We start from the raw sequence: 16204 nt of genomic DNA, 5'->3' as shown, positions 1-16204 counted from the left end.
TCAGTCCTTGCCTTTCCAAATACATGTACATCCTGTCCCTCAGGATTCTCTCCAACATCTTGCCCACCACCGATGTCATGCTCACCGGTCTGTTGTTCCCTGCCTTTTCCATCCCAATTTGTATAATAATGGCACCACGTAAATCAGCCTCATGTCTTCCTGCATTATTCCTTCGGCTGTTGATGATAAGTACATGTCATCAAGATTCCCAGCACTTACTTCCCAAGCTTCCCACTGAGTTCTCGTGTACCCCTGATCAGTGCCCATGAAGTGCGTTGTGATTACACATCATTTGGTTCGTGTATGGAACGAACGTCCTGAGAAGTGATGGGTGTGGGTAAAGTTACAACGTTTAAAAGACATTTGATTAAGTGCAAGTATAAGGGAAGGTTTGGGAAAATATGATCCAAGCACATGCAAGTGGGACTGGCTTAGATTGAGATTATCATCCGCATGGACTGTATGGGCCGATAGGTCTGTTTACAAACACTCAGTGTAACTCTCTGACTCCAAGTGTGTTTGTATGTCCAAGCATGTATCTGCGCATTTCTGTCCGCACTTGTCTATTTGTGTGCGTTTATATGTATATCTGTGTGCCCCTCTGTGTGTATCTATCTCTCTGCACATGTTATGTGTCTATTTCTCTGAGTGTGTGTGTGTCTGTGTGCCTGTGACTGTCTGTGTGTTTGTGTGTGTGTGTGTGTGTTTGTTGATGATGCTGTGAGCTGCTGCCCTCCCTCTGTCCCTCGTAAACTGAATCTCTGATGATTTTTACCCTCCACTCCAAGCTGTACAGTGCTGGGGGGAGACGAGCAGAGACTGACAGCAAAATAAAGCTCAGCAGGTCTGGCAGCATCTGTGGACAGAAATGAAAGTTAACGTTTTAGGTCGAGTGACCCTTCCTCAGAACTCGTGTCAGGTGGATATTACATCACTGTAAGCACCATAGTGACTGCCAGACTCGTCCCACGCAGACACACACAGATATACACACACACACTGATACAGAGATTTAGAGAAACTCATTAATACGCAGAAACTAATACAGACATGGAATGTCTGTCGGTATTTCTCTTGCTCCAGGGTGACCTTGTCAGCATTTCACTTGCTTTGTCTGGTGGGTGTCAGTATTTAAGTCTGTCCTCAGGGAGTGTGTGAATAGTGCACTTCCTCACAATAGTGAGTGAATCGGTATTTCTGTGTGGTGTGTGACTGTAGGACAATTTCAAAATATGCAGATACTAAACCTGGAAGAATTATAATGTTTGTGATGGACAGTGTGGAACTCCAACAGGACAGTGACACATTGGTGTAGTTTTCAGGTTTATGGCAGATGAGGATTAATGCAGAGCAGTGTGAGGTGATGCACTTCGGTAGGAAGGACATTGAAATACAGTATAAAACAGGCTGTAAGGTTAGCAGTGGTGGACTCTCCCTCTTTATGGGCATTTAAGCGGGCATTGGATAGGTATATGGAGGATAGTGGGTTAGTATAGGTTAGGTGGGGCTTGGATCGGGCAACGTCGAGGGCCAAAGGGCCTGTACTGCGCTGTATTCTTCTATGTTCTATGTTCTATGATTAATTTGTTCGATCTGGATTCAAACTGGTATTCCACCACAGCATTAACAATTGCTATATTTAAATGTTCAATTAGTGAAAGGTCCTGATGAAGAAAATTTATTTTGGTTTGCTTGGAATTTATGGGATATTCAAGAAAACCCTGAAAACGAATGGCACAGAATTTGTCAATTTAACCTAGTTAATGTAAAAGAATCCCTCAGCACTATTTAAAGAACTCGGCAGTTCTGTTCGATATTTACCTGGTATGGTACAAATAACGCAGGTGCCATGTAATGACCACCCTCAACAAGAGAGAATTTAGGCATCGCCCCTTTACGTTCAGTGACATCACCATCATTGAATCCTACCCTATCACACTCTTCAAGGTTGCCATTGACCAGAAACTAAACTGGACTAGACGGATAAATAGTGGCTACAAGAGCAAGCCATAACATAAAGGAGCAGAATGAAGCCCTTCAGTCCATTGAGTCTGCTCTGCCATTCGATTAAGCATTGGATAAACCTTCAATAAAGCCGGATCCTTCCTGTGTTTCCCTGCTGCAGCTGGTGGCAATGTTGTATTTTCCATCCCCGTGCAATTGTAATGTTGTATTTTCCATCTCGGCGCAGTTGTAATGTTGGAGTTCAGATGCTGCAATGTGTCACAAGAACATACCATATTAATAATTCTGCATTGCCAGGAATTTAAAAGCCCTGAGAGATCTTTCTCATCATCATTTCATGGGCAATTTTCCTTCTTTAAAATAAAGATCTTTTTTGGTTGCTGTGTTTATAAAATTGTTGGCAGGGCTTGAATATTCAGCTCTGAGGAAATCTGGATAGCTAGAGCATAGGATGCTGAGGGGGTGACAAAATGAGAGGCTTTGATAGGGTGGACGTGGAATGCCTGTTTCTCCTGAAGTTGAGAGGTCACTTATCAGGGAACACAGATTGAATTTAATTGTAGAAGGATTAGAGGAGCCATGGAAATCTCCTTCACCAGTGGGTTGTGGGTATCTAGAATTCGCTGTCCAGTTTGGGATTAAAGATGAAACACTCTAACCATTTAAAAGGGACCTACATCTGTACCTGAAGAACTTGAACCTGCAAGGTGACAGACTAGATGCTGGAAATGGGATTTAGAATGGATAGCTGGCACAGACTTGATGGACTGATTGGCCTCTTTCTCTGCCATAACTTTTCTATGGTTTCTGACTAGGTGTCTGACCTCAGCAGCTCTCTTGGTTAGGGAGGAGTAGAAACACTAAGGTTTCTTGTTACTGTATGTGGCGGAGATCAGTGGATAGCAATGTCTTGGAATTTACAGGCATCAATGGAGAATGAGTATGGGTCCACCTACAATGTTCCTTTGCAGCCAAAGAAACTGCAGGTGTTGACCTTAGGAGGTTTGCCTCTGAATAATGGATGCTTGGGTGTAATTCTGAAGAATGAGCCCTGCCCACAAGACAGATAAGTGCTTTAGGAGTGGGGAGCAAAACAGTTTGGCAGTGAAAATGAATAGAAAAGAACTCTCAGTTGGCCCTGACACATCCTATTTAGCTGCTTATCTCCAGGGAGCATAACTGGGTATAATGCTTTATGTGCAGATGTTTGGGGGAGGTGGGGGGCAGCAGATTGAAGCTGGATATGGCTGTGGAGTGAGTACATTTTCCCATTCTGTTTATCCTCATTGAGACTAATCAATTTTCACAGCATGTGGAGATCAGGAACAATAGCTTAGTGGTAGGAGATAAGGGTCTGAACAAACAGGATCAGAACATTATTTCTATGTGTCCATGTTTTAATACATGAAAATAAAGTTCAGTTTATAGAACATTGGGACCAAGCTAAAACATTATCAAGTTTTCACTCTGTTGCATGACCAAGATTACTGTTTTGTACAGTGAGATGTACTTTAAATACTAATCACTAATCTTCTTTTATACCTCGCTCAGAGTTCAGATTTGTTTCTGTTCCTTTTTAAGCTTCTGCCCTTTATTTGCAACGGTTAGAGTATGTTTTTAGTTTTATTCATTCACAGGACGAGGGCATCACTTATTACCCACCCCTAATTGCCCAGATGGCAGTTAAGAGTCAACCACATCACTACGGCTCTGGAGTCACATACAGGCCAGAACAGTAGAAGATGGCAGTTTCCTTCCAGATGGCTTTTTTTTGACAATTGTCATACCCATCATTAGACTCTTTATTCTAATTTTTTTAATTGAACTTACATTCCACCCATCCAGATGCCTTTTAGTTGTACCCATCTCCTCTACCTCTGGAAGCTCGTTCCATACACACACCATGCTCTGTATGGAAAAAGTTGCTCCTTAGGTCCTTTTTTAAATCTTTTACCCCTCTCCTTAAACCTATGCCCTCTAGTTTTGGGCTCCCCTAACCTTGGAAAAAGACCATGGCTGTTCACCTGATCCATGCCCTCATGATTTTATAAACCTCTGCAAGGTCACCCCTCAGTCTCCAATGCTCTGGGAAAACAGCCCCACCTTATTCCCCCTCCCTATAGTTCAAACCCGCCAGTCCTGTCAACATCCTTGTAAATATTTTCTGCAACCTTTCAAGTTAACAACATCTTTCCTATAGAAGAGCAACCAGAATTGTACGCAGTATTCCAAAAGTGGCCTCGCCAATGCCCTGTACAGCCACAACATGACATCCCAACTCCTGTACTTAATGTTCTGACCAATGAAAGCAAGCATGCGAAACACCTTCACCACCCTGTCTACCTTCGACTCCACTTTCAAGGAACTATGCACCTGCACTCCTCTGTCTTTTTGTTCAAATAGGAGAAAGTGAGAACTGCAGATGCTGGAGATCAGAGCTGAAAAATGTGTTGCTGGAAAGGCTTATACCCAAAACGTCGACTCTCCTGCTCCTTGGATGCTGCCTGACCTGCTGCGCTTCTCCAGCAACACATTTTTCAGCTCCATCTTTTTGGTCAGCAAAACTCCCCAGTCTTACCATTGTGTATAAGTCCTACCCTGGTTTGCCTTACCAAAATGTAACATCTCTCATTTATCTAAATTAAACTCCATCTGCCACTACTTAGCCCATTGGCCCATCTGATGAAGGTCAATTTTTACTCTGAGGTAACCTTCGCTGTCCACTACTCCTCCAATTTTGGTATCATCTGCAAATTGACTAACCGTTCCTCCTATATTTGCATCCAAATCACTTGTATGTAAATGACAAAAGGCAGTGGACCCAGCACTGATCCTTGTGGCACACCCATGGTCACCAGGCCTCCAGTCTGAAAAACAACCTTCCACTACCACCTTTTGTCTCCTCCTTCAAGCCAATTTTGTATCCAGTCGGATAACTCAAACTGGATCCCATGTGATCTAACCTTACTAACCAGTCTACCGTACAGAACCTCGTTGAACGCTTTGCTGAAGTCCATATAGATATCTACCGCTCTACCTTCATCAATCTTCTTTGTCATCTTTTTAAAGGCCTCCAAGTTAGTGAGACACGATTTCCTGCACACAAAGCCACATTGATTATCCATAATCAATCCATGCCTTTCCCAATGCATGTAAATCCTGTCTCCAACAACTTACCCACCACTGACATAAGGCTCATTGGTCTATAGTTCCTTGGTTTTTCCTTACAGCCTTTCTTAAATAATGGCACCACATTAACCAGCTGTGGTCCAACTAGTGCCTTGTGTGGTTTTAGTAATGCTTCTGTATTTTTATACTCAGTTTCCTTTTCTGTAAAGACCAACAGTCATTTGCCTGCCCTAATACCTGCTGATTTAGGATGTTAGCTTTTTGTGATTCATTCATGAGAGCACCCAGATAAATAATATATCGCTTTTTTGTTTTTCCTTCCAAAGTGTATAACCGTACACTTTTCCACATTATATTCTATGGGCCAAGTTACTGCTCACTCACCCAACCTTTCTGTACTAAATACTTTTCATGCATGTACGGTGGAATACATTTCTCTTTTTTTAATAAAAAAACTCAGCTGGTATTTTAAATTGATCAGGCAGAAGTTAGATGGTGGAAGGAACTGCAGAGTCCCTGCATCTGCCACTAGGTGGAGGGCATCAGTAAAGTTCAGAACCAGTTGAAAAGGAACCAGTTTCATAATGAACGGAGGAGCCAAAGGCGAGAATGGGGAGGAAGCCAGACCAGGCAGGGGTTGGGAGGGTCAGCACACTGGAATGTGAAACTGTGCTGGTAGGAGGAAATGACTATAAACCAGGATTGTAAATGTAATGTAAAAAAGTGCTGTTGAAGCAAAATTAAGTGGAACAACTTAAAGTGAGGACTTACTGTTTTCAGTCAGTCATGAATCCAGTAATGGCCTCAACTGATGGGCTGCCTTTATTATTGATTTGATTTCAATTCTAGTTTGAATGACATCCCTCCATATTCCAAATGTCATTCTTCAACAGAGAAAAGAAAGGAATTGTAATTGACAATCTCATTTTTTTTACAAATCACTGAAGCCAGCTTGTTGAATCTATTTTAAGGTTTCTGCCTGTGTGAAATATTGCCTCCTGAGTAGGTGGCATTGGTCATCTTCCTTCTTGAATGACTGCAGTGGTTCTGGGATACTGGAACAGCCTCTCAAACAGCACTGTGGAAACATGAATTGCAGCGGTTTGAGAAGAGACAGCCCCTTCCCATCTTCACATTGAGATTTTTGTAGGGTCTATGCACACAGTAATCTGATGCAGGTTAATAGAGTGTAGGTAAATGGTAATTTGATGCCATATTTCAGGGTGTCTGTGCATAGCAATCTGATGCAGGTTTACAGGGTCGTTTGCACAGGTTATCTATGGTTTTAAACTCAGCTTGATTGTGTAATTGTGATTCTTATGCATTTTGTTCCTTACAGGTACAGACTGTCTGCTGGCATCCATTTGAAGCGCAGACACTTCTCTCTGGATCATTTGACAAGTGAGATCTTGGCATCTGCTTCAGTTTCCTAAATTGTCCCCATTCCCCTAGAGCGAATATGTCTAACCTACCAAGACAAGCATCAGCTCATGTTTGTAGTCTTGTTCCCATGTTCATCCTGTTTCATGGTGTAGGTACCCTCTATGTATCTTCCTCCAGACCAATACTGGTTGTATGGCCTATTATAGATCACGTGTTGTCTGTATCGTGTATTATAGAACCGACCTGTCTCCTGGCAGATGGTGAAATTTGAATAAAGTCTGGAATTGAAATCTGGCCTAATGACCAATGTGTAAACACTCTTGGTTGTCAAGAAATGCAATCTGATTCAGAATTAGATCTATCATCCTTGTATGGTCTAGCCCATGTGTGACTATAGACCCACAGCGATGTGGTTGACCGTACTGCAAAATAGCAGAACAAACCAGTTAGGGATGGGCAATAAATGCTAGCCAAGCGAGTGATGCCTAAATCCTATGAATTAATTTTCAAAATAATGCAGCTTCTTCTGAGGCCCATAATAAGTGTTTACTCATTCCTCACTCCCCCCACCTGGCCCATGGAGAGGTGTATGGTGCTGGGTGTGTTGTGAATCACTGGCAGTCTGAATGGTCTTGGTAATCTAGTTAGATTACTTAAGTGTGGAAACGGGCCCTTCGGCCCAACAAGTCCACACCGACCCGCCGAAGCGCAACCCACCTGTACTCCTACATTTACCCCTCACCTAACACTACGGGCAATTTAGCATGGCCAATTCGCCTAACCTGCACATTTTTGGACTGTGGGAGGAAACTGGAGCACCCGGAGGAAACCCACGCAGACACGGGGAGAACGTGCAAACTCCACACAGTCAGTCACCTGAGGTGGGAATTGAACCTGGGTCTCTGGCGCTGTGAGGCAGCAATGCTAACCACTGTGCCACCGTGCCGCCCATCTCTGTGAAAGTTTAGGGCTGATTGATATCATGTGAAGTCAAGACTGAAACTTTCCTTTAATCTGATGGTATTGACTGTAACATCCTGGATACTTACAGGTCAGCCAGACTCTATGACTGCCGGAGTCCAAAGGAGAACTGTCGCACCTGGAGGTTCAGTGGGGAGGTTGAGCGAGTGAAGTGGAATCATTTTTCACCATGTAACTTCCTGGTAAGTTTAATTCTGGGTGGAGGCTGGGTTGTTTGTCACAGAGAACAGAAACTGTAATTCCCTCCTAACAGATTGATAGAGTCATAGAGATGTACAGCATGGAAACAGACCCTTCGTCCAACTTGTTTTTACCAACCACATATCCTAAATTAAGCAAGTTCCTTCTACCAGCATTTGGCCATACCCCTCTAAATCCTCCTCATTAATTTACCCATCCAGATGCCTTTTAAATGTTGTAATTGTACCACCTCCACCACTTCCTCTGGCAGCTCACCACCCTCTGTGTGAAAAAGTTACCCTTTACGTCCCTTTTAAATCTTTCACATCTTTCTCCTCTCACCCTAAACCTATGCCCTCTAGTTTTGGACTCCTCTACCATGAGAAAAAGGCCTTGGCTATTTACCCTATCCGTGCAACTTGTGATTTTATAAATCTCTATAAGGTCACCCCTCAGTCTTCAATGCTCCAAGCAAAATAGCCCCAGCCTCTTTGGCCTGTCCTGATAGCTCAAACCGTCCAATCCTGGCAGCATCCGTGTAAATCTTTTCTGAGCCCTTAAAGTTTCACAACATGTTCCCCGTAGCAGGGAGACCAGAATCGAATGCAGTATTCGAAAAACGGTCTAATCAATGTCGCAACATGACAGCACAACTCCTTTACTCAATGTACTGGCCAATAACGGCAAGCATTAAGGTAATGAGCCCGGCCAAGTGTTTGATTTAGTGGTAAGTGAGCACTTTGGAGAGAGTGACTATAATTCGTTTACATTTAGTTCATCGATGGAAAGGGATAGGTACATACCACAGGGCAACAGTTATAGATGGGGGAAGGGCAATTATAATGTGATTAGGTGAGACTTAGGAGGCATTGAATGGGGTAGCAAAATGCAGGGGATGGGGACAATCAAAATGTGGAGCTGGTTTAAGGAACAGATATTGCATGTCCTTGATAGGTATGTCCCTGTCAGGCAGGGAGGAAGTGATAAAATAAGTGGAGAAAGGAGGCTTATGTGGCGTGAGACAAGATGGTTCAGATGAGGCGATGGAGAGTTACAGATCAGCTAGGAAGGATTTAAAGAGTGAGTTAAGAAGAGCAAGGAGGGGACATGAGCAGTCTTTAGCAAATAGACTAAAGGAGAAACCTAAAGCTTTCTATAGGTATGTGAGGAATAAAAGGATGACTAGAGTAGGAATAGGGCCAGTCAAAGACAGAAGTGGGAAGTTGTGTGTGGACCCTGTGAAAATCGGAGAAGTGCTAAACGAATATTTCTCATCTGTTTTCACTCAGGAAAAGGATAATATTGTAGAGGAGAAGTATGAGATATTAGACTAGAAAGGATTGAGGTTAGTTAGGAGATGTTATCAATTCTAGAAGGTGTGAAAGTAGATAAGTTCTCTGGGTCGGATGAGATTTATCTGCGGATTCTCTGGGAAGGTAGGGAGGAAATAGCAGAGCGTTTGGCTTTGATCTTTGAGTCATCATTGTGTACAGATTTAGTACCAGAGGACTGGAGTTTTGCAAATGTTGTGCCTTTGTTCAAGAAGGGCAGTAGAGATGACCCAGGTAATTATAGACCAATGAGCCTTACGTCTGTTTTAGGAAAGGTTTTTTGGATAGGATTTATAATCATCTAGCAAGCAACAATTTGATTGGAGATGGCCAACATGATTTTGTCAAGGGCAGGTCATATCTCACTAATCTTTTAGTTTTTTGAGAAGGTGACCAAGCATGTGGATAAGGGTAGGGCGGTTGACGTGGTGTACATGGACTTCAGTAAAGCCTTTGATAAGGTTCCACATGGTAGGCTTTTGGAGAAAATGTGGAGACATGAGATTGACGGTTATTTAGCAGTTTGGATTAGAAATTGGCTTTCTGTAAGTAGGCAACGAGTGGTGGTTGATGGAAAATATTCAGCCTGGAGTCCGGCTACTAGTGGTGTGCTACAAGGATCTGTTTTGGGACCACTGCTGTTTGTCATTTTTTATAAATGACTTGGAAGCAAGCATAGGTGTATGAGTTAGTAAGTTTTCAGATGACACTAAAGTCAGTGGAGTGGTGGACAGTGTGGAAGAATGTTGCAGGGGGACTTGGATAAAATGCAGAATTGGGCTGAGAGGTGGCAAATGCAGGAGTTCAATGCAGATAATTGTGAGGTGATTCACTTTGGGAAGAATAACAGGAAGGCAGAATACTGAAGGCAGAATACTGGGTCAATGGAAAGATTCTTGGTAGTGTGGATGTGCAGAGGGATCTTGATGACCATAAACATAGATCCCTAAAAGTTACCACCCAGGTTGATAGTGCTGTTAAGAAGCCATATGGTGCGTTAGGTTTTATTGGTAGAGGGATTGAGTTCCGGAGCTGTAATGTCATGCTGTAACTGTACAAAATGCTAGTGTGGCCTCACTTGGAATATTGTGTACAGTTCTGGTCGCCCCATTACAGGAAGGATGTGGAAGCATTGGAAAAGGTGCAGAGGAGATTTACCAGGATGTTGCCTGGTCTGGAGGGAAGGTCTTAGAGGAAAGGCTGAGGGACTTGGGTCTGTTCTCATTGGAGAGAAAGCGACTAAGAGGGGATTTGATAGAGACGTACAAGATGATCAGAGGATTAGATAGGGTGGACAGTGAGAGTCTTTTTCCTAGGATGATGACGTTGGCTTGTACGAGGGGGCAAAGCTGCAAATTGAGGAGTGATAGATTTAAGACAGATGTCAGAGGCAGGTTCTTTACTCAGGGAGTGGTAAGGGCGTGGAATGCCCTGCCTGCTAATGTAGTCAACTCAGCCACATTAAACAGTCTTGTTTCGGGGCCTTTAAACAGTCATTGGAAAAGGATATGAATGATGATGGGATAGTGTAGGGGGATGGGCTTAGATTAGTTCACAGGTCGGTGCAGCATTGAAGGCCGAAGGGCCTGTTCTGTGCTGTATTGTTCTATGTTCTATACCAGTCACCACCTTCACTATCCTGTCGAGCTGCGACTCCATTTTCAAGAAATTATGATTTGATGTGCTGGATGGTGGGATACAGATGAGGAAAGGTGTAGCTAGATTGCAGACCATGACTCCTTGGAGCAGGAGGCTGTCGATAGCAGGAAGAGGAGGAACAATGTATCACCTGATATTTTCTGGGATGTAGTGATGAGCAGGATGTCAGCATCCTGTGTCAGCAAGATCGAGAGGCCCTTGTGGTTTGTTGCTTTCCTGGAGCCAGGGTGAATGATAGTGGAGGGGATTGTGATCCATGTGGGAACTGGCTGTCAACAATAGAAGAGGGTGAAAGAATCCAGTTATGGAGAGTATTGGGAATCAGCTGCTGGATTGCAAGACAGGGCGAAACCTCAACAAATCGGCTGTAATCTTTTTAACCAACTAGCCAAAGTAGTGGACGGGGGGATTGTCTGACGTCTTGTTCATTTGGATTTCGAGGAGGCGTTTAATAAATACCCTGAAAAGAAGCTATTATCAAAAGCTGACGATCATGGAATTAAAGACAAAATTTTGTCTGGGTTTGGTAATTGAGTGACAGGAAAAGGAGAGTTGGGATAACAGGCAGCAGCATTCTTCCGTAGCTGCTGTTCGGACTTTGCATGCATGCCGATCAGTGTGCCAAGCATTGACATCTGGTTCTGCGGATGCTGCTGTGTATGGATCTCGGAAGTCCAGTTACAGGAAACAAGGATGGGCAGACTCTCAAATTCATGGGATGTGGCAAGTGGTTTCTACAAGGAGCCTCAACTATTCACTGTATTGATGATTGTGATGGGGAGTGAAGAGCTGCATATCTATTTTTACCACTCCCATCAGGATAGAGACAGCGTGAGCAGTGTCGCTGGAAACATAAAATTGAGATATTGATAGGGATGCCAAAATTATGGCAAATGGATTTTGTTGCAGGCAAATGTGGGTCATCCAGTTTGGATTTCAAAATGAAAATCCTGGGTACTTTCCAAGTGGTAAGAAAATAGAAACAGCGGAGGTCCAAAGAGATTTGTGGATCGTGTACCCGTTCCTGCTAGACCACAGCTGAAGTTTGACAAGCAGGTCTGGTCATCACACCTTAGGAAAGCTATGGATCAGTGAAATGGATGTGATACTGGAATGATGCCTCCACTCCAAAGGATAACTTACCAGGAGAGATTGCACATGTTCTGGTTGTAGTCCCTGGAATTCAGAAACATTTAAGGGTGGATTCTTCAAAGTTTTCAAAACATTAAGAGGTACTGACAGGATAGATGTAGAGAAACTCTTCTGCTGGTTGGGGAAATTTAAGACTGGAAGGCACTGTGTAAAAATTAAACCTGACCATTTGGAAGTACAACTAGGAAATGTTTCTACACAGAGATAGAAGTTTGCAACTCCTCCGCATATAGCAATTGCTGCTGCATCAATTGTTAATTTTAAACCTGAGATTGATCAATCTCAGTTATGCAAAAGTTTAGGTGGATAAGAAGCAAAGCTGGATACATGGAGTTAGGTCCCAGATCAGTCCTGATTTAACTGGATGGCAGACCAGGTTTGAGGTGCTCAGTGACCTCCTGTGTCCCTAGCACGATGACTTGGTTTCTGAAGGAGCACTGCTTTTGAAAGCAAAAGCGCTATTGGGACTTTACAGATCAGAGTTGATAGTTTGGTTATTGAGTTTACTGCTGAATTCCAGAAAGGAATATTTAAGGAACTTTAATCTCTTCCAATTAAAGGTTAACACTAACTATGGATCTTTCAGGCCAGCACAGAGGATGGTTTTGTGTACTGTTTAGATGCACGTTCAGAGAAACCACTTTTCACACTGAGAGCTCATGATGGCGAAGTAACAGGTAAGAAATGCCTTATTAACTGATTGTGGTTTAGAAACCAAATGATCTGTCTTGGCTCCAGCTTCTGAGCAGTGTGACAGAGTTTGTTCTTGGCCGATTTCATCTTTTAATTGATATTTTGAACTTGAGTAGACACTCTTTTTTCTAAATTGATGATGCTGTGTATCATTGGCCTCTGGAGCCCTACTCTCAAACTCAATGTGAACATTTTGGCGCAAGCTATCCAAATTTGATAGCAGTTCTCATCACTTGGCACTGATTAGCTGTAGTCCAATCATTAATCAGACATGTCTCAATCTGGATTGATTAATCTATATGTGACACAGGTGAGGCCACGTTGGGAGATTTGCATCCAGTTTTGGTCACCTTGTTACAGGAAGGACATAACTGGTCCAGAGAGATTTACAAGAATATTGCCAAGACTTGATTGCAGATCTGAGGAAAGATTGGATAAGCTAGGGTTGTTTTTCTTAGAATAGAGGAGTCTGATGGGTGACTTAATGGAGATGTACAATATAATGAGGGGTTTGGACAGAATGGATAGGGAAAATCTGTTTTTCTTCCAGCAGAGAGATCAGTTACCAGAGACAACAGATGGTGGTTGATAGAAGGATTAGAGGGGATGTGAAAATCAATTTCATGCAGAAGGTGATGGCTGTCTGGAATTCATAGCCCACTTTGGTTCAAGCAGAAATCTCACCTCATTTAAGGGGAACCTGAATCTTCACCTGAAATATAACATACCATAAGAAATAGGAACAGGAATAGGCCATTTGGCCTCTCTGCCATTTGGTCGGATCATGGCTGATCTGACATTCCTAACATCCGCTTTCCCACCCTTTCCTAATGACACTTGATTTCCCCATCTATAACCTGTCCACCATCTACAAAACGCAAACCAGTTCCAACAGTATACAAGAAGCTGGATGCCATCCAGGACAAAGCAGCCTGCTTCATGGGCTCTACATTCTCAAATATTCACTCCTTTGATTGCCAATGCTCAGTAGCAACAGTGTGTACCATCTGCACAATGCTCTGTAGAAATTCATCAAAGCTCCTTGGACAGCATCGTCTAAACCTTGGGCTGTTTGGAAGGATGGAGGCAGCAGGTACAGGGAACACCACCATTTGCAAGGTCCCCTCCACGTCACACACTATTCTGACTCGGTAATATACTAATGTTCCCTCAGTGATGCGTGGTCAAAATCCTAGGACTTCCTCCTTAATAGCATACGGAATACCAACAGCAAATGTACTGCAGCAGTTCAACAACGCAGCACTTCCCAAAGCTCTTCTCAATTATATCAATAAATACTGGTCTGGCTAGCAGCACCTACACCCCTGAATGAAATAAAAGGACATCTCCATGAAATTTTCTTCCTTTTCTTTAGTCTTCTCCGTTCTATTGTGAGCAACTTTTAAGTCAGAGTCACTGTTGCATAGCTGAATCTAGTCTTGAATTAGAGCCCAGTAATTCAAAAAGCAAGTAAAGACGGTGTTGATCAAGACCAATTGGTTAAGACACTGGCGAATCTTGCTCTTCTGGTTTCTGTGCAATTTTACACCACTAACCTACGTCACAGACAGATTCACACAATGGGAGAGAGAAGAGGACGGATTGTTAAGGTTCCATCTAATGCTTCAGCATCACTCCTCCTAACAGAGCAATGTTATTGATATAGTGTCAGTCCAAGCCCAGTCCTCTCAGTGTGATGTAAATGATTGAGATTTGATGCCCATGTCCAATAGTTTGTTAAAATGTAGGTCCTGGTCAGCATGGATTCACTAAAGGGAAATCATGCTTGATAAATCTTCTGGAAATTTTTGAGGATGTGACCAGTACAGGAGACAATGGTGAATCAGTAGATGTTGGACTTTTAAGGGGGAGCTGGATATGGTCCATGTGGTTAAAGGGATCAAGGGGTATGGGGAGAGGGCAGGAATGGGGTACTGAGATTGCATGATCAATCATGACCACGTTGAATGGTGGTTCAGACTCAAAGGGCCGAATGGCCTATCCTGCCACCTATTTCCCATGTTTCTGTGTTTTGTGACTTGGCTTCTCACCAGGCACAGATTTACACATGTACAGAGCAAAGAGCAAGTGTGACAGAAGTCAGTAACATTTGGGAAATTGTAACCATTCATATATTGTAATGGTTGTAGTAGGTTTGGATCAGGCACCCTGCCACTCCCACTGACTCTCCTTCACAACAGGGACTTGTCAGTACCAGCCACAGTGCTGTTGTGCCCATCGGCAAAGCCGATTTGGAATGAAGGTGCCCACAATAAAAAGCAACAAAAAACAGTTGCAATAAAATAGCTTGAATAAATTTCCTGCTCAAAGTCTTAAGCTGTAGCCTGTCAGAAACCCTAGTATTGATGGATGTTTAGTTTATATGAACAGGTTTGGTGCCCAACCCTGGCTGCTGCCCTACATCCAACTCTATGTCTCTAGGCTTTGCCATGTTATTGCTACTGTGCATCAGTTCCTTTGGATCTGATGAGATAGGCAAGGTTTTATTGATGTTAAAGCCTCTCTTTAATTCTATTTGGTAAAGTATGTATTTGAATTATCTTTTAAGTTGAAATCCTCCTTCACTGTCTATATTTTTATGAATTATCCATTTCCACTCTGGAGCTCAGGCAGGTAAATAAAACTAAGGTGCAGAGTAGCTATGCTCACACTGAATAACAAAATGGGTTCTAGACCTGTTCCTGTGTATTTCATTTCCCTCTGTGGATTCCTAATCGTTACTCCAAGAGCTGATTGCTAGCAACAGCGTTGATTAACCACTTTAATTTCAAATTCAATTTGTTTCTTCAGGTTTGGAGCTCAGTAGCCAAATCCAAGGCTGCCTGGTAACATCATCGGCTGATAAACATGTGAAGGTTTGGGACATTTTGGGGAACAAGCCCAGCTTGGTGCATTCCAGGGATATGAAAATGGTAAGTGACTGAAAAGCTGAGAGAATAGGCTTGAAGGGAAGAACCAGCAACGTGTTAATCAGGTCAACATCTGAATGGTAAGGGAAATACTTGCAGCCCTCAGTGCTATGTAAATTCAGGCTGGTATTCCCTTCTGCAGAATGGTCCTCTCTCAGGGCAAAACTGGTTGTTCTTGTTTTAATCAACCTGTTTGGACATTTTATGATGCACCACCCATCACTTCCTGAGGTAGGGCTTGAACCCAGACCTTCTAGTCCAGAAGTAGGAACACTACCACTGTGCCAAAAGAACCCCTGCCCAAACCTTTCTCCGGTTAGTATCAGTTACTCTTACAAATAGAGCGTGCACGTATATACACTCGATTCACACAACATTTGAACTGCTGTGAAGGATGCCACTGATGGCAGTGCCTGTTGCTTGGGCACATTAACTGATTCTGTGTGTCTCTGTGTCGCTGCAACTCCAGGTTAAAGCTGTTAATCAGCTGGTGAACTGTGTATGTATTTTGCAGTTTGTTTTCATGACAGAGGGAGTTATTTCAAACTTTACAGTTTGATATTAATGTGTCTGTCAGCTCCAGTACAATAAAACCCCAATCTCTGCTCTTGGTGGAACTTGCAGTGATGGTGGGGCAGCAAACTCTGTTCTTACACAGGTTCAGAGATAGTGCTGGACCAGGTTTTGGTGGGACGAGATGTGGGAGGTGACGCAGAATGATCGACTTGATGGGGAGGGTGCAGGGTGATTTCATGGATAAGTTTGAGTTATTGAATGAACTTGCACGGTAGGTTCAGACCT

At 43.1% G+C, this 16204-nt stretch overlaps 1 protein-coding gene across 1 annotated transcript in view; it reads left to right on the top strand.

Moving 5' to 3' along the window:
- Window positions 1-16204, top strand: part of pwp1 (PWP1 homolog, endonuclein) — a 56372-nt gene that overhangs the window by 37641 nt on the left and 2527 nt on the right. The window contains exons 10-13 of the mRNA XM_043709852.1: window positions 6434-6495; window positions 7529-7640; window positions 12367-12457; window positions 15285-15406. Of these exons, the coding sequence (XP_043565787.1) occupies window positions 6434-6495; window positions 7529-7640; window positions 12367-12457; window positions 15285-15406 (387 nt within the window). The remainder of the gene's footprint in view (window positions 1-6433; window positions 6496-7528; window positions 7641-12366; window positions 12458-15284; window positions 15407-16204) is intronic.

Source organism: Chiloscyllium plagiosum, chromosome 19, assembly GCF_004010195.1.
Source record: "Chiloscyllium plagiosum isolate BGI_BamShark_2017 chromosome 19, ASM401019v2, whole genome shotgun sequence".
Lineage (NCBI taxonomy): Eukaryota > Metazoa > Chordata > Chondrichthyes > Orectolobiformes > Hemiscylliidae > Chiloscyllium > Chiloscyllium plagiosum.
This window is presented reverse-complemented; position numbering and strand designations above follow the sequence as displayed.